At 46.4% G+C, this 21,934-nt stretch overlaps 1 protein-coding gene across 3 annotated transcripts in view; it reads right to left on the reverse strand.

The window, feature by feature from the left end:
• Positions 1-686: 686 nt before the first annotated feature.
• VANGL1 (VANGL planar cell polarity protein 1) overlaps positions 687-21,934 on the reverse strand; it is a 54,498-nt gene continuing 33,250 nt past the window's right edge. For 2 of the 3 annotated variants that reach the window (XM_081493322.1, XM_081493323.1), the window contains 4 exons: positions 11,077-11,210; positions 9,471-9,603; positions 7,855-8,089; positions 687-3,535 (listed from right to left, as the gene is read on the reverse strand). In XM_081493322.1, the coding sequence (XP_081349448.1) occupies positions 3,275-3,535; positions 7,855-8,089; positions 9,471-9,603; positions 11,077-11,210 (763 nt within the window). In that variant the 3' untranslated portion in view covers positions 687-3,274. Of the gene's footprint in view, positions 3,536-7,854; positions 8,090-9,470; positions 9,604-9,921; positions 9,961-11,076; positions 11,211-21,934 lie in introns of all 3 variants that reach the window. The other variant, XM_081493321.1, reaches the window with a different exon arrangement.

Consider the following 21,934-nt stretch of genomic DNA (forward strand, 5'->3'; position numbering starts at 1 on the left):
GGGTTCCCGCAGATGAGGGTAAACCAAGGACTCGATTTTGCTGATTTCACTGAGCGACTGCAACAGGCACTCTCCCAGGGGCGGATCATCAGTTTCTGTCAGCCTAATGGGCTCATGGCTTTCCAGGGTTACAGCCTCATCTGAATACAGGAGGCCGTAAAGCAACCAGGAGACAAGAGAATGAGAGCACTCAACTACCACCAGCTATGGTGAGGAGAGGGGAACATCTCCCCCACTGGACGTACACCCACATAGTCACTATCTCCCCACTGCAAAGGAGGTCCGAGCTCTGGCAATGAGCCGCAGTGCAACACACATGTACTTGGGCCACCTCTTCTATCCATCAGCTCTACAGAATTTGTCCTGTCCACAGATATGAAAAGTAGAGAGAGGGAGATGATGATAGTTGGACAATAAAACTGGGCAAGCATTTTCTCTAGGGCTTACTTTATAAATTTTAGCAAAGTATTACACGTTTTGACTTAGCTGATGATGCAAAGGATGAATCAATCACAAAACCTAAAAATCCCTTCCAGCTCTAAGAATGCAGACTTTAATGTTCAGTTCATGGATGATTAAAAGTTGGCATTATCTTCAAAAGTACCCACTTAGGAACAGAAATTAGATACCTACTGGTTAAAACATCGGGAGGGAAAAGAGCAACCTCAGACACAAACTCTTCATTAAGTTTTTCCACTTACTGTTTAATGTTCATATTTTAATAACTTAGGTTCACTATAGAAAATCTATAAACATTTAAGGCAAAAAAATCCTGTCTCCCCCAGTGCGGATTTATCTAATTCTACTAGCACAGTTTACCCCTTTTAAAAAGAATAGCCGATTGGCTCCAAGAACTGAAATAGAAATGCATTGTGTTCAACTGTGTGATACAGTTTTTCTGAACCGTTAAAATTTTTTAAATGCCATCTACATTGTTCCCACTGCACCAGTAACTCAAGCTATTAAGAGTTTGCAAGTGCAAAGGCTTGATACAAAGATCCTGCATTTTATTATGTTATTCTTTCAAAAAGGACTCAATACAAAGTCAGCATTAAAAAAATTGATACTCAATTTAAAACAGAAACAATAATTTCAGAAAGTCTGACATTCTCCTATGCAAAGACTGGGAGAGAGAGAAAGGGGTGGAGAGGGGAAAAAAAAAAATTCCTTAATTTAAACCTTTCTTCACCCTGCTGGGAAGGCAGGCACCCAAACCATGACTCCAACTTAACCCCTTCTGGACTGGTAATTGAAGACGGGGCTGGAAGCAGTTTTGTGGAACGCTGATGGATAGTGTCATTATTAACCATATGAATATACATGTATGGCACTTCTATTGCTGGGTTCTTGATGCAGCAGCCTCTGATACGTTTAGTCTGAGACAGTATAACCTTTATATCGCCAAAGTCTCATTGTACATTCACCATCCCTTGCCCAGTCTCCCAAAATAAGATTCCTGAGAAAGACATCATAAGGAATGTCCAGTTTGAAGGGGACCTAAAGGCAAAACTAAGAAGAACAAAAGCACCATGGTTACATGGTATGTGTTTTTCATAAACGAAAACCATGCAGTTAAATAGTACATCTTGGCTCCACTCCATACCGACCAGTTTTTCCTCCTTTTCCAACACATCTTCTTTCTGACCTGAAGGCTGTGGATTCAAGACGGCTGTTTACTTTTTCAGATACACGTGTGTGACAAACAGCCAAAGCCAAGTTTGGTTTAAGACAATAATAACAAACACTGCACCCCTCCTGGAATGCATAATACATGGGAACACATACGAAAAGAGCATTGGACAGTGTTATCCTTGGCTAAAGAAACGTGACTGGTTAGCCTGACCGCCAGGGAAAAGCGAGAGTGAGTATTTGGCAAAAGTTTGTTGTGGATACCAGAAGGTAGATGGAGGAACTGAAGACTGCTGCAGGGCTCCCTCACGGCACCTCCTCCTAGAATATGGCCCAGCTGCTCCCCCAGGCCTGGGAAAGCCCACAGAAACCAGCTGATTCTAAGAACAGACCAGGCAGGCATCGTTTGAACCCTAAGATTGTCTCCCTACTTTCCTTTCCCTGAATGCTGGATCCTGCCTATTCCCTCTCCACACTTGACTACCAACGACAAGTAATTTAGCACCAGGGCCTAAATCAGCCCCTTTCCAGGTAGTAAGGGGCAGAGGCAATGAACACACAGTGACGGTGGTCAGAAGTCAGGGACTGGATGCTGCAGCTGTCCCTTGGCAAGGCAGCTTGCTATGGAGCTTTGTGAGGGCATATCTCCTGGGAAATAGAGGCTCCGAGCTGAACGTGCCAGCCCCAGAGTCACAGTGTGGGTCTCTCCCTGGTGGGTGTGGAGCAGCTGGAGGAGGATCGGGAGGGGAGGGGCTCCCGCCGCAGCCTAAAGGGAACGTCCTAGCAGGCATGCTCTCCCTGGGACCTACCCGGTGGGCACACCACCCTTTCCTACACAAACAATCAATCCATGGGGTGGACCCGAGGTTGTGCATGGAGCCCAAAGGCACCCATGAACAGCCAGGTTCTCTGTGGCTCTGAAGACTGGGCTCCTGGCCAGGCCTGCCGGCCAGGATGGAGAGAGGACAGGTGGGCCATCACAGGGTTAAGAAAGGGCTACCTGCTCAAGCCGGTAGGCAAGCAGGTCAGAACTAGGGCAGGCAAATCCTCTCTTTGGGGAAAAAAACACCAAATCAAGAGGAGCTGTAAACTGACAGTGCACGTTTGTCATCTTGATCCTTCTCTGCAGAACCTAAGGCAACAGAGAATGGAGACAAAGGCAGGCGTTTCATGAACAGCCCATGGCTCCCGTGGTGCTGGACGTTTACATACACAAACACGTGTGGACAGGTCCTGTCGGGTTCCCTGAAACAGGACGAAGATGTGTGCCCTACAGGCTCAGGAGTGGGATGGCCGGAAGCCAGGGCAGGGCTGGGTGCTGGACGAGAGGCAAGGGCGAGTTGTAAGGCAAGGTTCCTAAGAACCTCCAGCTCCTCTTTGGTTTGCAGCTGTCACAGAAAACGCCAGGGAACTGCTTCTGGAGATGGCCCATCCCCAAGTCAGATGTCATCAGTCATTTTCTTCCAGGATGGCCATCTTCTGCTTCCTTCCAAATAAAGTGCAGATGGTCAAAGGACCCTGGTTTCTCATGTGCCAGCTCAGTCAGCCATGAAGAATAATAAAAACAAAGATGCCCCTCTGGTATACATATATATCTCTCTATATATTCTTTCTTTTTTTTAATAAAACCACAAATATAGAACTTTTAAACTGACGTCTCGGACTGCAAGCGAAGGACAAATTTGTGAGATTTGGGGTCTATGAACTCTTCTGAGAGCATGATGAATGGAATTTTCTTCACATTGACAACGAGGCTGAAGTCCAAGCATTTGAGGACAAAAACGAGTCCATCCCGCAGCCCATTGGTCACAGCCTCGTCGCTGACAAGCCGCCACTGCGTGGAAAGCCAGCGCTCCCGGTCGTACTGCAGTGTGGGGCCGGCGCTGAGGTACCGTTCGAGGAAGGCCTGTAAGGACAGCAGAGATGCTGTTAGGGAGGGAATGCCCCCTCCAGGTGGTGCTGCCAGGCTCCCAGTCTTGGGGAGAAAAACATTCTCCCAACAAACCGGGACAGCCCAGCTGATCATATACCAGTTCCATCAGAGACCTGCACAACAGAGTCCTTTGCTGGGGAGAGAAGGCTTCCTGAATTTCTCACTCTCCAGCCAGAGTGTGCAGACAGTGGTAAGCACAGGGGCGAGGAAGGTGGGGTGGCTGGTACCCACGTAAGCCATGGCTGAGGCACCAGCCCCATCCAAGGGCCCGGGCCCCATGGCATATGCCTCGGCCTGTACCTGTTCATAGGTTGGTCTCCTCCCATCCTGAGAGCTCCTCGGGGCAAGTGCCAAGCACAGAGAAGCATTCTGGCAATGTGAGTGGAAGAAATACAGGGTATACCTGCTCACACAAAAATGCATGCTCTGCATTCACTGCTATGTGCCTTTGGACAAGCCGTTTAACCTCTCTGTGAGTGGAGCAGATGGCAGCTGTAATGCACAGAATGGCTGTGAGGACAAAATGATTAACCTGAACCATCTCATAGTGCAAGATAAGGATGGTTACTTGACTCTGGATGGAGTGTGCACATGGCAATCCAAGGGCTGGCCAGGTCCCACGTCCACCTCCCTGTCCCAAGCCCTTGGCTCCAGGAGCACTGAGTTCCATGGGTGAGCTATTCCCCTTAACATGTGCTAGTCCTCCTGCTGAATGTCGTCCTTCGGCAAATTTCTCCTGGCTCTTTAAATTTTCTCAAATTGCTCACTGAGCCTCTCAGAGAGGTAAACATGTCCTCCTGTAAGTGCCTATAATCCTGGGCATGACTCCCATGTGACATTCTACTTTCTGAACAATTACTGCTGACTGCTTGTCTGAGCCCCACACTAAACTATCCTCTCCTAGAGGGCAGGAACTATTTTTTCAACATGAATTTCCCATGTGCCTGGCATATGCTGGAGGCTCAACTGCAAGTGTGTTACATCAATAAATATATTGCTTTAGCTGTGAGAAAGAAAAATGAACAAACCAGGGATACAGATAGAAAATATTAGGATACATCACTCTGGTCCTAAACAAAGTGGTGTTCTCTTCCATCCATACCTTACTGCTGCCAGATACAATATTTCTACCTGTAAGTATATATTCTGAGGCAGAAAGGAGAGCTGTGCCTCTACTATAAAACACACTCGTATAAAATTAGTTCTTATATGGAAATTCCCCAGTAGTCCAGTGGTTAGGACTTGGTGCTTTCACTGCTGGCCCCTGGTTGGGAAACTAAGATCCCACAGGCTGTGCAGCATGGCCAAAAAAAAAAACTTTTATGAATCATAAGGAAAAGAAACAGAGAAATGAAACTAAGAGGATAACTTACAAAATAGAAATAAGATATGCAAGGATATTCTATCACATTAATAGTTAAAGAAAAGTGAAAGTGTTAGTTGCTCAGTTGTATCTGACTCTTTGCGACCCCAAGGACTGTAGCCCGCGAGGCTCCTCTGTCCATGGGATTCGTCAGGCAAGAATACTGGAGTGGATTGCCATGCCCTTCTCCAAGGGATCTTTCTGATCCAGGGGTCAAACCCAGGTCTTCTGCGTTACAGGCAGATTCTTTACCATCTTAGCCTCCAGGGATGCCCATAGTTAAAGAAATATGAATTCAAATAATAAAACAATATACTTCCCTCCTCTTAGATGCATGTGATCCTCTTAGACCCAGGAATCAATGCATCTCTTACTCCTGCATCAGCAGGCCGGTTCTTTATCACTAGCGCCACCTGGGAAGCCTCTCAGATGAGCATGATTAAAAAAGAATTGTAATACCCAATGCTGTCAAGTGTGTGCGGGGCGGGGTGGGGTGGGGGGATAAACAAATAAATAGTCTCATATCCTATAGGCAGAAATATATAACAGTAATACCCCTTAGAAGGATAATTTGGCAAGCTTTGATCCAGCTATTCCTCTACTAGATATTGATCCCTCAGAAATACTTGTATCTAATGCATGAAAACATATGTAAAAAAAGAGAGATTCATTGCAACATTGTTTAGACGCGGGGCTGGCAAACTTTCCTTTAAATATAAATACTTTTGGCTTCGCAAGGAACACACTGTCATAACTACTCAGCTCAGCCGCAGTAGAGAGAAAGCAGCCCTAGACAATCTGTAAACAAAAGGGTGTGGTTGTGTCCCAATAAAACTCGATTAACAAAAACCACCAACCCCTAGTTTAGACTAACAAAAGATCTTAATCCAAACGTGCATAAGTAGGCCGTCCGTTAAACAAACCATCGTATTCAGTGCAACAGGACACAGCTATTAAAGGGAATAAGGGAAATCTGTATGACAGGGATGGGGAAGTACTGACAGGGAAAGACAGCCAAGAACAGCTTTAAGTGAAAAAACCAAGTTTCCAAACTATACCTATATGGTATGAGATTCCCATTTCTTTTATTTTTTTTTCATTTCTGCTTTATGCGCACACACACACCTCAAAGAATATAAACCCATTCTTTATATTAGTAAGAACTGTCTAGGTAGCAGAGATGAAAACTCCACTTCGTACATTACACTTCTCCTTAATGTTTGGATTTTTATATAAAGATTATTAGTTTTAATTTGGAAAAGTATATATTTTTTTTAAGTGAAAAAGAAAGCAACCGGTAAACTTAAAAACCTTGAGGAAAAAGGAAAATAACCACTTCCATTCTATGTGGTATGAGCTATCCCTTTGCATAGGCAGACATGCTATACTCACTTGCAACTACAGTGTTCATACTTTTTTGCATTCTGCTTTTTGTAACTTAATATTCTAACAGATTTTTCTATGTTTTAAGAGGTGATATACCATAATTTGTAAGCCACTGCTCTGTTTTTAAGTTATTTCCAGTTTGGAGTTAATAAAGATTATTTTGCAAAATAATCCACATATACATTAGTGTGTATCACTGACTGTGCTGAGTACTTTTTCTAGGAGGGGGATTAGCGAACCAAGGAATATGGAAAATGTTATGGCTTCTTACTGAATATCTCCATATTGCGTTCCTAGGGTTTGATAAGGTTAGTGACAGTGCAAACAGCAGTTGTACATGTATGGGGCAATGTATGAACACAGGGCTTTATACCAATAATATCACTACCAGTGTTACATGCAAACCATATGCCAAGCTCATTTACTCTCTACCACATGACTTACATGTCATGCTGCTATATTTAATATAATTCTCATATAATGACCCTATCAGGTAGATACTATTATTATCTCCATTTTATAAAAGAGGAAACAAGTATAGAGTAACTTAGGCAAAGTCACAAACCAATTAGGTGGTGGAGTCAGGATCTGAATCCACTTCTGTCTGAAGAGGTCATTGGCTGAACACTTGATTCTGCTTCCTTGGCCACAGCCCTCTATTAGACACATGGCTGTTGTATACAACATCCGCAAAAGCATGTTCATGTCATAATGGTCCAGAAGATCACTTAGTAAAACTAACCCCCCAACACCCAAAATGCCAAAGTGAGAGCATGGTTTCTACCCCTGAGGATAATGGCTATTTATTTGGTCCTTACATTATGAAAGATGCTGTTTTAAGCACTTCACAGGAATGAACTCTTTTAGTTCTCACAACAACTCCATGCGGTAGACATTAGTATTATTCCCAATTTACAGACTAGGAAACTGAGGCACAGAGCCATTAAGCTCTTGGCCCAAGGTTTCCCACTAGTTGATGGAGGTGCCAGGTTAGAACAAATCAACTCAGGTCCAGGATATACAGAGTACCCTGAATTACTACCTGGGCTGTCTTTAAGTGAAAGTCTTTCCTCTGCTTGAATCCAGAAGCCTTCAATTCAAAGGCACATTTAAAAAACAACTGTACCTGGGAAGGAGGGTGGGATGTATGGAGAGAGTAACATGAAAACATACATTACCATATGTAAAACAGACAGCCAATGGGAATTTGCTCTATGACTCAGGGAACTCAAACTGGGACTCAAACTACCTAGAGGGGTGGGATGGGGAGGGAGGTTTAATAGGGAGGGGATATATGTATACCTATGGCTGATTCATGTTGATGTTTGGCAGAAACCAACACAATTCTGTACATCAATTATCCTTCAATTAAAAAATTAATAAATTTTTTAAAAAAGGAAAAAAAAAAACAACTGCACCAAAACAACATAAAACAGGCGAGAAACATTAATTCTTATCAGTGGGTGCTTTAGAGAAACCTTTGATTTTATCATTCCTGACAACACCCTAAAATGGGACTTGCAAGCTCGGTGCCAAGACGCACCTTTGGGGTCATGCTGTGGGTGATGCAGAAGGCCAGGTGCTGCAGAATGCTCTCCATGCTGTGGTAGTTCTGCTGCCGAGTGGTGCGCAGGTACTTCTGCAGAGCCCGGGCCATGGACGGGAAGATGGCTTGGGCAGCCTCCCTGGGGTCCATCACCTCCCCTGGGGCTTTCTGCTGCTCCTCAGCCTGGAGACGCTGGATGTGGATGAAGGCCTCCTCCACTGCAACCACCAGCCTGGAGGCAATGAAACACGGTAATCAGACAGCGGTGCAGGGCTTGAGAACCGAGTCACACAGAACGTGGGAGAACTCCTCCCAGTCGGCCGCCAGCTGGTCCAAGGCTCCCGTCCTCAGGTGTCACCCCAGATGGTAGGGAGGTGAGGGAAGGGGGAAGGAAGACAAAGGCAAAAGTAATACGTGGAATGGGGGCTCAGGGGTGAGGAGGAAGGAGGCTGGGACTGTGGAGATGACTCTTAATCTCAATTCTGCCACTCATTTGCTTGGGAGACTCACTATAATGAAGGGTGAGATGAAAAGAGTTTAAGGGCCCTCAAACTGTGGCTACAAAAGACTGCATGCACTGAGGGATGGCTGGTGGTACAGAAGCAGCTTTATGGAGAACCAGAGCTGCATCCTCTCCATCCGGCCGCCCACACCAGCAGCCTCAGGGAACAAAGAAGGAAGGGGCTCAGCATGTATGATGAAAACCATCTTTGTCCACTCCAGCTAAAGTGATCAGCTCTTGAAAACCAGAAAGGGCCTGGGGATAGAGGGCGGGCCAGTCAAAGTGTGGGCTGAAGGCCAGCAGCTTCATCATCAGCTGGGAATTTTTAAGAAATGTAAATTCTTGGGTGGGCCCCATTCTAGACCTACTGAAAAGTAAGTAACCTTTGCGGGTGGGGCCGGAACCCGAGACCTGTGTTTTAACAAGTCCTCCTGGTGATGCTTTTGCATGCTACAGTTTGAGAAACACTGGAGCGAGATTCCCTCCAAAGTCCCAAGCAGGTTGTGTTTATAAACTGAAATTTCATTCTGGTTAAAAAAACAAAGTCTTAGAGAACAGACTTTTGGTTGCCAAAAGGGAGGGAGGCGGGTGGAGGAGGGACAGATGGGGAGTTTGGGATTAGATGCAAACTATTATAGGTAGGAGGGCTTCCCTGTTGGCTCAGATGATAATGAATCTGCCTCAAGGCAGGAGACCCAGTTTGATCCCTGGGTTTGGGAAGATCCCCTGGAGGAGGGGATTGCAACCCACTCCAGTATTCTGGCTCCATGGACAGAGGAGCCTGGCAGGCTACAGTCCATAGAGTCACAAAGAGTCAGACATGACTGAAGTGACTTAACATGCATGCACATTATATGTAGGATGGATAAACAACAAGGTCCCACTGAATGGCACAGGGAACTATATTCAAAATCTTGTGATAAAACCATAACAGAAAAAATACAAAAAAGAATGTGTATGTATGTATAACAATCATTTTGCTATATAGTAGAAATTAACATGACATTGTAAATCAACTACATTTCAGTAAAATAAATTTTAAAAAAAGAGTCAGTGTACATTCAAAAAGAAAGTCTAGTTGGGGTGCTAGTGTGGGGGCTGGGCAGTGTACCTTGCTCTCCGCTTCTTCACCCGTCGCTCGTGTTCCGCCTCCTCATAATACAACTCGTTGTGACTCGAGTCCCTGCGCCGAGCAGCTGCAGCGATCATCGCCCGGGACTGACCAGTGGCATTGTTACTGGGGCCTTTGGGGAAAAGGACGGTGGAGGAAGGACAGTTTTAATGCCTTGGGGTGAGAAACCGCAGAAAACTAGTCCACAGTCTGTCAGTACCGTCTGCCCAACCCCTGTGAAGCCCATATACAAATCCCAAAGGTAACCTCCCAGAAAGATGAACGTGACCCCTGCTCTGCACTCAAAATGCTCACAAGAGGAAGGCAATCTCCTGAAACCCCAATCTGATGAATGGAAATGGAAAAAAAAAAAACTCCATAGGAGATGAAGAATGCTTGAAAATTAAAATGCTGACCCAAAATAACAGAGTGTGCTGAAGATGTTATTTACCATCTGTCACAGGAAGTTCCAGTTTGGCCATCAGAGCAGCTGGAACATGCATTTCAGCGATGAGACAATGGAAGAGAATGAAACGGATGGGGAGAAAAGGACAGAAAAAAAGAGTCAACACCCACAGAGACACTGACCATGCTCCAGCTGAAAAGAGTCAACGCCCACAGAGACAACGACCATGCTCCTGCTGGAGTGTCATGGTAGCCACAACTGTTACAGAAAAGACCCATGCTCGGGGCTTGCAAAATGTCATGTTCATTAATACAGACCGAGAACTCCTGGTCTCATAGCTCTGACCATAGATTATCTGAACTTTTCAGAAGGACAAGGCAAAAACGCATGCTTTCTTATGTAGTATCTACTTAATGGCTTGGCTGGCTAATGGGATTCTGCACTAAGTTTTCAGATCACAGGTGAAATTTACCAATCCTTTAGGACTCACAAGAGAGTGAACATCTCATGTAGCCAAAAGGATAAAAAGAAAAACCAGGGAGGATACTGTCACTCAAATTGACACCACCTGTAAATTACTTGACTTGTTAACAATATGATCCTCTTCTAGGCTGCAAAGCTCTTGCCCTGACCCAAGGTGTCCTGCAAGTAATGATACCGTGTCCCGTTTCTTACACTTACTCATCTGATAGCCTGAAACACAGCTCTGATGTCCCCACCCTGGCCTCTGGCCTCCCTCCACCCACTCAACCCTAGCTCCCAGCCAGGACTGAGAAACACCTGTAAGAACCTCACCAGATGCCTGAACTGGGAGTTACAGTCTTAACAAATTGGGATAGCTGAATCTTCTGGTAATTTATCCAAATTTTGAAAAGCAGCCTTTTCCTATGAGCTTTCAATGTATGATGTTCACAGCAGAAGGAAGAAAATCTACATCATTATTGTTCTGTGTAGTTTTCGTAAAATCTCAAGATGAATCAAACTCCCACACATGTAGACTGTAAATCAACATTTCTATAAAAATATGTTTGCCAGCCAAACAAAAGAGAAAAAGAGGAAAAGAAAAAATTGTTCTGACATGAGAATGTACCATAAAGGCAAACTGAGAGAGGAACAGAACCAAATGGAACACAGAGTTTAATCTATGTAGTTGTCCACCTGCTCCCACACCCACCAGAGACACCACTTCAAGGCACATACCATCTACGTTGTAGACTTTCAGCCCGGCCATGTGCTTGGCTGCTCGGAATTTGGAGGCTGTTAGGAGGTTGGGGTTATAGATGGTGAAATCTTTATAGTAATTTTCCAGAACCACCAATGCTGCTCGCTGGATACTGAGAAAAGAAGGTAAAATTAATGCAGTTTTTTTCCCAGTAGGTCCTATGTGAAAAAAAAAATCGTCTTTTGGAGTCAGGTAAGATAATAAAACATCAAAGATAGCCTCATACAGAAGGCTCCTAGGTTTCACCACATCTTTTGTCTCCAGGATGAAAATTTAAAGACGAAACTAAGCCCCATCGTCCACTGGATTCTATGTCTTCTCCCAGGCCACATCATTAGCCACATCAAATGTAGCCAACAGGTGAGAAGGGAATGTTATAACTTCTCATTTAGATTTGTTTAGGCTACACAGAACTATTCTCATTTTTCCAGTTTACAGAAGAGCAATCTAAGGACCCCCCAAAAGGTCAAGAGACTTACAGATGGCCTCAGAGCTACTGAGTGAAAGAACAAAGTATAGATTAAGTTTCTCAGGATCCAGAGCAGTGTCTCTACATATACCTCATTGCCCCCAGTGGCAGGCAGGTAGGGTTTTCAGTTTTCTATAGCTCAACCACCACCTGCACAGAGCAGAGTGCACTGGAAAGATGCTAGCTGCAGACACCTCCTTCTCTCAGTCCCATCCATCCCAGGCCAGCGAGAACTCCCTCTTTCAGACGAAGTAAGACCCTTTTCCCTCCCCTGAGGTCTCAGCTGAAACCCCCCTCTTTCTTGGTCTGCAAGTCCTCCAGCTCCATGAGTTGCTGCCTCCGGCCCTCCAAGAGGGTATGTGAAGGGGACTCTCCCTGCCAGTGTCCTGAGAACCTGTCCTTTGCTTGGTCCCTCTGAGAGTAGTGGAGGAGCAGAGAAGAGGTAGCAGGGTGGGGTGGGGGGCTGAGGCACCCATACTCGGTATCAGTCGCAAAAGAACAGGTTCTTAGTCACAGATGCGGGACACTTCAAAGAGTGGCCTATACTAACATAGCCAGGGATTTTACATATCTCACCTCATCTGACATTCACAATCATTCAAGGGAAGAAAACCAAGACTCAAAAATCTATGAGCTGCAGGCAGGATAACATCTGCCAAACAGAAGCATTGGAACTTCAATCTGGATCTCCATCCTCTAACCTGTGCTCCTTCTCCCAGATGTGTGGCTGCTGTAGGACAGTGTACATATGTACCAACCTCTCCAGGTCTCTTAGATGTTCACTAACCACTGGTATGCTAAACTCCACAAAGTTATTTGTATTCTGCCCTTTATATTTGTCTTCCTGGTTCCCTGCTAAGTGTGTGTGTTAAGTCACTTCAGTCATGTCCGACTCTTTGAGACCCTATGGACTTTAGCCCACCAGGCTCCTCTGTCCATGGGATTCTCCAGGCCAGAATACTGGAGTGGGTTGCCATTTCCTACTCCAGGGAATCTTCCCAACCCAGGGATCCAACTCAAGTCTCCTGCTGCTCCTGCACTGAAGGCAGACCCTGGCCCTCTGAAGTACATGTGCTTATAAGGATTATTTACAATAGCCTGGGCACCAGGACACAACTGTCTTTAATTCCTAGAGGATTCCATTGCCTGCTACAGCTCTCCAACTGGCTCAGGGATCTTTACACCAAGACAAGATAGCCCCTAACCCATCAGTTTGACACTGTCAATCTACTCCTCAGCTCCCCTTGGGGTCGTGTCCCCAGAGTTTAACATGGGAGTCGAAAAACAGTCTAGAAGTCAATCAGCTAACCTCCTTGAGAGCTGAGTCACAGCAGCACTTTCTGACTCATATCCCCACACAGGGCCTTGATCTGTGATCTGCATTCAGTCGCAGCTTAGTATCAACCTAGATATATGCACACTCACACAGGGCTGGGGAGAAGTGGCAAGATCAACTTCCAGTAACAGAAGAATAAAATTCCTAAGAGCAAACCTACATTCAAAAGCCCTCCTAGTCATTTTGATTCTTGGTCACCCACTCATCATGTTCATATTTAAGTACCTGCCTCAGTCAAGTCTTGGGAATGCAAAGATAGGGTGGGAAGAGCTTCTCCTTGCTGATGGAAGTGGAATGGAAGCTCTGTGACCACTAACTGGAATGCATAGGAGCCGAGAAAGCACAGAGGAGGGCTTCTAACCACCCAGGACTTGGGTGTGCACCTGGGTGGGCTTCCTGAGGAAGTCAAGTGGCCCTTGAGGTTTGTGTGTCACAGATCTTTGTGCAGAAGACTTCCCGGCTTCCACAGATGCCCCTGCCCAGCAGATCCCTGGCTCAGCATGGCCAGCCTCCTCCCTGTCGCTCTGTCTGCGACCTTCCCCCCGGGGCAGGGCACATGCTGATTCAGCACAGCTGCTCCATCCTAGACTGACCAAGGCCCCTGCCTGGTCACTCGTCACACACAAACGCTCCGGAGTTCCTGTGTACCTCGTTCCCCTGCCCAGGCACTGCTTTTCCAAAGTCTCTGGGCTTTTTGGAGATGAGGAGCCCCTCCACACAGACACAGGTCTGTTCACGCACACAGATTCTCGGCCTGCAGGCCACTTCACCCCACACTCCCGTGCTGACACAGGAGCATCTCAAAAGGCCTGGATTCCAGCACAGAAGTATTCCCCTGATCAAGATTTAAAACTTAAAAGACAACTCAGAGGTTATTCTCAGGCCCATCTTCAAAGCAAACCCTCTGTGGTTGTGGGGTTTGGGTTTTTTGTTCAGCCTGCCCACAAGGAGGGGCCCAGACCATCACACTAACTCAGCTGGGGCCTGGGAGGTGGCGCGCGAACGGCTGGACCGGAGCCTGGTGGCCATATTTTCCAACCTCTCTGCCTCCCAAACCACCGTGTCACCAGAGAAAGGGTGTCTGCCCACGCCCAGCTATGGAAGGGGGCTTCCAGCATGATGCTCTCCAAGCTGGGCAAGTCCACAGCCAGCATCAAGCCAGAGCCCCCCGGGAGGTGTACGGAGGGCTCAGGGACCGGACAGGTAACATGGGACAGGTGGCATTCTCTTCCTCCAGCCCCGTCTCAACAGAGGCTCCAGAAAACCCCAGAAGCAACTGTGGACATGCTCTCTACCCCCACCCCATCTCCTGCCCCCAAGCTGACAGCTAAAGTGGAAGCTAAAAAAGTAAACAAAACAAACAAACAAAAAAAACAAAGCTGAGATTTGGATTAAAATCCAGTCTGCCTTTCCACATCTTTTCGAAGACAGTAAACTATGTGATATATGACTGAAATCTTGTTGGTGAGTTGGCATGTTCATCGCCTGCATTAAGCGCTGGGCTGTGCCGCCTACTTATCAGAGCAGAGATGTCAGACCCCATTAGGAGGCGGAGCTCTGTGCCCACGCCCACGCCATGTTCTTCTCCATGTTCTCCCTCGCAACTGGCTATCTAAGTCATTCCTAGTTGCTGTTAACCTCGCTGCCTCGGGCCATCACCCTCTGTTCCTGTACACCTTCAACGTTAGTGTAAACAGAGAAAATGAGCTTTGAGGCACCTGAGTGAGGAGCTCTGCTCAGACTAAGTGACACTCACTCCAATACAACAGTCTGATGTCAATTTCAACCCCAAATCTAAGGTCTTTTTTGTTTCTATTCTGGCTCCTGATTCATGCTCTGAATTGGTTGAGTTTGTTCGACAACCAGGATAAAGGCCAGGATGCAGGAGCACCCCCTGTCCTCAGCCAGTGTGGGGGTTCAGAAGCCACTTGCCTCTGCTCCTTTTGTGCATGCTAAATCACTTTAGTTGTGTATGACTCTGTGCAAGCCTATGAACTGCAGACAGCCAGACTCCTCTGTTCACGGGATTCTCCAGGCAAGAATACTGGTGTGGGTGGTCATGCCATACTCCAGGGGATCTTCCTGACCCAGGGATCAAACTTGAATCTCTTACATCTCCTGCACTGGCAGTCAGGTTCTTTACCACTAGCGCCATCCTTAGCATCTTTCAAATATAGCATCTTGCAGGGCCAAAGGAGAGATGACTTCTTTCAGGAAACCTTTCCAACCCTCCGGTCCCCACTAATCTCTCAGGTGAGTCTCAAGCGCTAGGTTGGCTCTCCAGCAAGCCTGTGAAAGTCTCCCCTCATCCCCTCGCACAGGGAGACACCTTTTGTGGCTTCCCCACAGTGCATGGTACTCATTGGCCCAGCCTGCTCATTGAGAAAACCCTAGAACTGCCAGAGGTATAGGATCAGTTCTGAGCAAGTATTTCATAAAACCGTGGAGTTTCAGAAGCAAAGGGGCCTCAGAGATGAACAAAAGTAAACCCTTCAACTAGCCCCAGTCTCCAGACCAGATCATCTCAGGGGAAGGAGGGAGGCAAGAAAAACCAAGTTGGTGAGAAATGTGCCACCCCTCTTATCACCATCACAGTCAGAGACAAGAGGCAGTAACCTGGCTAAACATCCTCATGCAGAAACCCTGTAATACAGGCAGGTGGAGTCTGATGTCCAGATTGGTTGTGCACAGGGCCCCACCAAAACCTCATGGCAAGGAGCACTTTCCCAAGATATGGAGCTCTGAGCTCAGTAATTACTGCATTTTAATATCCCCCCTAGTCACTACCCAGGGAAATACCTGTCTTCATAGACTGCATATATGTGGAGAAAACAGCCCATAGATACACATAGCTCGTAACAGAAATTCACTTGAGATCTGCACATAAAGACACAAGTACAGGGCTTCATGGCTCAGGGGTAAAGATTCCACCTGCCAATGCAGAAGAGAGGGTTTCGATCCCTGGTTGAGGAAGATCTCACATGCCGTGGAACAATTAAGCCTTTGCACCACAACTATTGAGCCTGTGCTCGAGAGCCCAGGAGCCACAGCTACTGAGTCCACGGGCCACAACTACTAAAGTTTTTGCGCCTTAGAGCCTGTGCTCTGCAACAAGAGAAGCCACTGCAATGAGAAGCCTGTACACCGCAATTAGAGAAAAGCCCATGCAGCAGTGAAGAACCAGCCAAAAATAAAATAAATAAATAATTTAAAAAGAAAAAAATCAAGTACAGGAATCCCAAATGGGCCTAGGAAAGGACAACACAGACGATGGAATACCCATGATCAGGACCAGAAGTAGCTGATATCATTCCCAATGGGAAAGTAACCCCCCAACACTACTTGGTCCAAACTTGAGCTTGTGGACAAGACAGGGCAGCGATGAATCAGCACAGACATCTGAGGGAATTCAACATCCACAGTGGAATCTGCAACTCACCCTTGCCTTATTGGCCTATTTTCTTTTCAGGACAAAGAAGGTGGGATGTGAAATGCTGCATCTAATCAGCCATAAAACATCTTCCAATGTCAGTGATAACCATCATACAAGTGCCACAGCAACGGAAAAGAGAGCTCCACTTACGTGCTACATTTCTAAAACACCAAGAGAAGCACCTCTGAACACAGTTCAAATTTTAGTTCATAAAACTCTGAAAGACATGCTTTCAAAAAATAAATTCTGAAAAACAAAACCAAATTCATGTCCTGTGTATCTATGTCTCTGCAGCCTCCACGTGCTCTCTGATAGGGGGAGAAGAATGCACACTGCAAATGGTGCGGGCTTGGGACCCAGATAGCATGACCCCTGACTCTTCCATTATTCTCTGGCCTTGAACAAATTAACTCATTTCTCCACACCCCAGATTCTTCATCTGTAAAATGAGACTATAACAACACAAGATAATCTCGCTATAACATGGTATGCATGTGTGCTAAGTCGCTCAGTTGTGTCTGACTCTTTGAGACCCTATGGACAGTAGCCCATCGGGCTCCTCTGTCCATGGGATTCTCCAGGCAAGAATACTGGAGTGGGTTGTCATGCTCTCCTCCAGGGGATCTTCCCAACACAGGGATCAAACCCACATCTCTTACGTCTCCTGAACTGGCAGGCAGGTTCTTTACCACTGGTGCCACCTGGGAAGCCCCTATTACATGCTCAATTGTATAAAATGTATGACTAAAAGGTTAATGAAGTGGTGTGTGCAAGCCCAGTGCAGGCAGCTGATCAGAAATTCTAGTGACAGATCGTGAGATCCAAACATACAGGTCTGAACTGGGACTGGAGTCACCCATGGTAAACTGTCTCATAAGCACAAATATCAATGGGGACAATTATAAAGTCAATGACTTCCTAAGACTTCAACAGTTGGCACTAAGGTCAGGAAAAATCTTGGAGACTCAGAGTCTGCCCTCCACTTTCCTATTTCCCAAGAAGAAGTTGCCTGCCTGGTTTAGGTTTGTTTTAAAGATTAAATGAGATAATAAACTTTAAGGTCCTGACCCAAAGCAAATGGCTTATTAATGGTAGCACTGTGAGCTTACCTGTCCACGTTTATTGTGGGGGCCAATCTGTCCCGTGTGCACCTGGATGACCCTTCCCATCAAGGGCCAACAAGTGGGTACCATGAAGACTGGACCCCTCTGTACTGTTTTCCTTAGGGACTCAGACTATAAAGTCAGGCTACTCTCTCTCTGTTTTTATGCAATATTTGCTGCCAACTCTCAGCTTTCTGAAAAATCAAAACTATAGTTTCAGGGAGTCATCCTGGTATACAACGTAGACAATGCACTGACTTGGAGTCAGAGGGCCTGGAATCCAGCTCTGATCCTGTTGCTCCGTAAACTGTGTAAGTCATTTTTCCTTTTTTGGCCTGTTTACTGGCTGATGATGGAGAGAGAATACCAACTTTGCATTTGGTTGTTGAGAAGAGCAAATGAAAAACTGCCAGTGAAAGCATCTATAAACTATAAAGGATTATATGAACATAAAGCATTATCATATTACTAAGGAATATGAGAATTTTGTAGCGAGGGAGAGGGTTGGTTGTTGGCTAAAATATTCACCCCATTCCTGGACATAAAAGCATGACTCAATCTCTACTTACATCAAATCACAACATTTTAGAAATGAAAAGAGTTTTAGTGTTCACCCACCCAATCATAGACTCAAGAATTGAAAAAATCAGAGTCCATCTAGTCCCAACTTCCAATCCAAGCACCGGCTCTTTAAAACACCCCAGAAATCATTCAGCCTATGCTTGATAAATGTATTCTCACTCTGTACTAAAATGACCTTATTTTAAGTTCTACCCACTGGTCCACCTCCCCCCCACCCGACTTCCTTCCACACCCAAGCCCCTTTTTCTTGTGAATGTCCAACAAGTACTAGAAGAAAACAATTGTGGACATAAATCTCTTCCCTTTTAACCTTTCTATTTTGCAGATAAGGGCTCTGAGACGTAAAAAAAAGCACTGTACCCTCCCCTCACCCCCACCACACCCAGTACAGAGTTGCCTATTTCCTGTTCACTCACTTTTCCTTGGATTTGACTGGGACTTCCGCAATTAATCTTGCTGTTTTTGTTCAGAAGCTCTGTTGTGTCCAACTCTTTGTGACCCCATGGACTGCAGCATGCCAGGCTTCCCTATCCTTCACCACATCCCGGGGTTTGCTCAAACTCACGTCCATTAAGTCAATGATGCCATCCAACCATCTCATCCCCTGTAGTCCCCTTTTCCTCCTGCCTTCAATCTTTCCCAGCATCAGGGTCTTTTCCGATAAGTTGGCTCTTGGCATCGGCTGGCCAAAGTACTGGAGCTTCAGCTTCAGCATCAGTCCTTCCAATGAATATGCCAAAGTACTGGAGCTTCAGCTTTAGCATCAGTCCTTCCAATGAATATTCAGGGTTGATTTCCTTTAGGATTGACTGGTTTGATCTCCTTAATCTAGCACATGCTATTAAAATCAGAAATATTAAGGCTTTAGAGCTCACTCATCAGAGGCACACTTTGCAGGTTTATCTTCTCCCAGAGCAAAGAAAGGGTCTGACAGGGTCAAGTGGGGAAGCCTTGCTCAGGTTTTAGCCACCTCTTTTCAAATGTTAATTGCTTCCTTTAGTTTGTCAACAAAAACAGCTTTCCTAGTGTGTGAAAAACAAGAAAGCATTTCTTACCCACACAAATGCTAGCTTTGTTGTTGATAATGCTTTCCGACTGTGGTGCTGGAGAAGACTCTTGAGAGTCCCTTGGACAGCAAGGAGATCAAACCAGTCAATGACTCAATGGGGGTGAATTTGAGCCAACTCCAGGAGATAGTGAAGGACAGGGGAGCCTGAAGTACTGCAGTCCATGGGGTCGCAAAGAGTCAGACACGACTTAGTGACTGAACAACAGCAACAACAGAAAAACCCCACTAACAGGAAGGCATTGGAGAGAGAGTGTTCTGATCACAAAGTGAAATCCGCAAAGCCCCCTTTCAGGGTCAATTTTCATTATCGTGCCAGCCAACTATAGACACTGACATTCAGAAAGATCTTAATGACCAGCCTTCACAACTCCATCCACAGGCAAGTATTAATAGAAATTATGCACACCTGCTAAGTCCCAAGTTCTGGGATGGATGTGAATGACACCTCATGGGGCTCACAGTCCCATCGGTGATGACAACCACCTGCACAGGTAAGTACACTGAGTGACCCAGGGCTGAGACAGAGCATTTGAGTGGAGGGGTTTCAGGTGAAGATCCACAGAGAAGGCAGAGCCGAGTCTTTGAGCTGAGTCTTAAAAGATGAATGATGGTCCAACCTTGCGGATAACAGGCTGTTAAGTCAATTCCAGGCGGAGAAAGCATCACAAGCAGAAACAGACTGGTGTTCAACAATCCTCCTAAGTGGCTATGACAAGAGCGATGGGGTCAGAGAGGAAGAGCACCAAGGACTGCAGGCAGCTGCGGGAAGCCAGGAGGAGCAAGGGAGGCCTCTTTCCGGGTGCAGAGAAAACATGGCCCTGCCAACACCTCGATTTTGGATTTCTAACCTCCAGAACTCAGAGGAAATTGTTTCAAGCCACTCAGTTTGTGGTCCTCGGTGGCTCAGTGATAAAGAATCCACCTGCAATACAGAAGCTGCAGGAGATGCAGGTTTGATCCCTGGGTGGGGAAGAGCCCCTGGAGGAGGGCAAGGCAACCCACTCCAGTGTTCTTTCCTGGAGAATCCCATGGACAAAGAAGCCTGATGGGCTACAGTCCATAGGGTCACAAAGAGTTGGAAACGACTGAAATGACTTAGCACGCATGCACGCCAGCCACCAGGGAAGTGAATACACTTCTGTGTAGTAAAGAAGGATGAAGGCAGGTAGAGGTCAAGGCTGGGCAAAGGTTAACGGTGGCTCACGCTCTGGACGAATGGCAAGGGAGAGAGGGTGAGCAGAGAGGCTGAGGAAGGAGAGGTCGTTAGGGACAGGGGTAGTAGAGAGGGTGAGCCAGCAGTGAAGACCCAGAGGATGTAGCCAGTAAAAGGAGCCTGGGTATCACAGTCACTCCAGCTCCTGCTATTTAAGGTGTGCTACCCAGAAGATGCATTTTAGGCTGGAATCGGGTCTTTGGGAAAACTCTAAAATGAAGGATCCACAATGAAAATTGATTCAGCTCTTTGGGAGAATCCCACCCTGGGAGAGAAACAGATGACCTTGATTTCACCTGATTGCTACTTCTTCCCAGGACAGTCAACAAGGCAACAGCTTCCTGGATGTGTGGGTGTCACTGGACTTGGGAGATAAACTGACTTCCATGTGACCAACAGTCAGGAGTGTTTGCAGTAATGCTGGGACTCATTCATGTGAATCCCAGAGATGCACATATAATTACCCCTGAACGCTGCCGCCACCTCCTCTGCTGAGAACTGGACACACAAGTGTTTATACCTCCTGGCCCTTCTGCCCTTTAATTAGAATGTTTGTCTTACAGCGGCACTGGGGCCGGTAGCCTACACAAGTCCCACGTAGATAACAGGCAATGATCACCTTGGAACCTGAGGACAGGGAGCAGGAAAAACTGGAATCTGCTTGTGTTCACGGACAGGTCTGGGTTAGGATGTAGGAAGATGTGGGAGAAAGGCAGGATTTTCTGGGACCTTGTCATGAAAGAGCAGGGGGGACATACATGGCTGCTTGAGATCTCGAAGTGAGGCCCATCCTGAGAGGGGACAGTGGTCAGCATCCCTGTCCTGCTGGTGAGGTCCGAGGAGGCCCTTCCCTAGGCCACATGGATTCCCCGGTGACCCAGGTCTGCTAGAACCTCAGCTTCAGTGACCACGTTCTCTGAATCAAGATCTGCAAACTGGCAGGTGTCCCTGGATGAGGCTTTGAACACCTACTGCACACAAGCCCTGCTGGGGATCCCACTGAAAGAAAGCAAACTGCAACCAGAAGCCAGGATAGCTACTTCCGGGAGGAAGGAGGTGAAATGAACGTGCGGTCTGGAGGGCACTCAGGGCACTTCAGGCCCTTTACTGTCCCTGTTAAGGGAAGCACACTAACTGAAACCACCCACCCTGGCCAAGCACCACAGCAACCAAGTGTGTGAGTTATTTTACAACAGGATATCTTGGTAAGGAGCACAGAACTAATAAGCCACCACCAACTGGAAGAGTTCAGGAAAGGTCAAAAGGAGACACCACATGTCCAACCACCTCCCAGAATCCTTCTCGCTGGAATCCATCTTGGCTGAGCAATGGATAAGCCACCAGGAAGGACCCTGAGTCTGAATGACTGGCCAAAGAAAACCCAGAAACTAATCCCATCACCATAAAACTGACACTGCAAGCTACGTGGCAGAGCAGTTCTGGGTTCCCTCACCCTACTGCTCTCCACTTGGGTGGAGAGTTCCCAATAAAGTCTCTTGCTTTGTCAGCTCGTGTGTCTCGTTGGACAATTCATTTCTGAATGTTAGATAAGAGCCCACTCTTGGGCCCTAGAAGGGGTCACCCCTTCCTGTAACATCCTCCTTTAAGTTCTTGCTAAGAAAGTGTAACCT

The sequence above is a fragment of the Giraffa tippelskirchi genome, chromosome 5 (assembly GCF_054371585.1).
Source record: "Giraffa tippelskirchi isolate mGirTip1 chromosome 5, T2T-mGirTip1v1.2.pri, whole genome shotgun sequence".
NCBI lineage: Eukaryota > Metazoa > Chordata > Mammalia > Artiodactyla > Giraffidae > Giraffa > Giraffa tippelskirchi.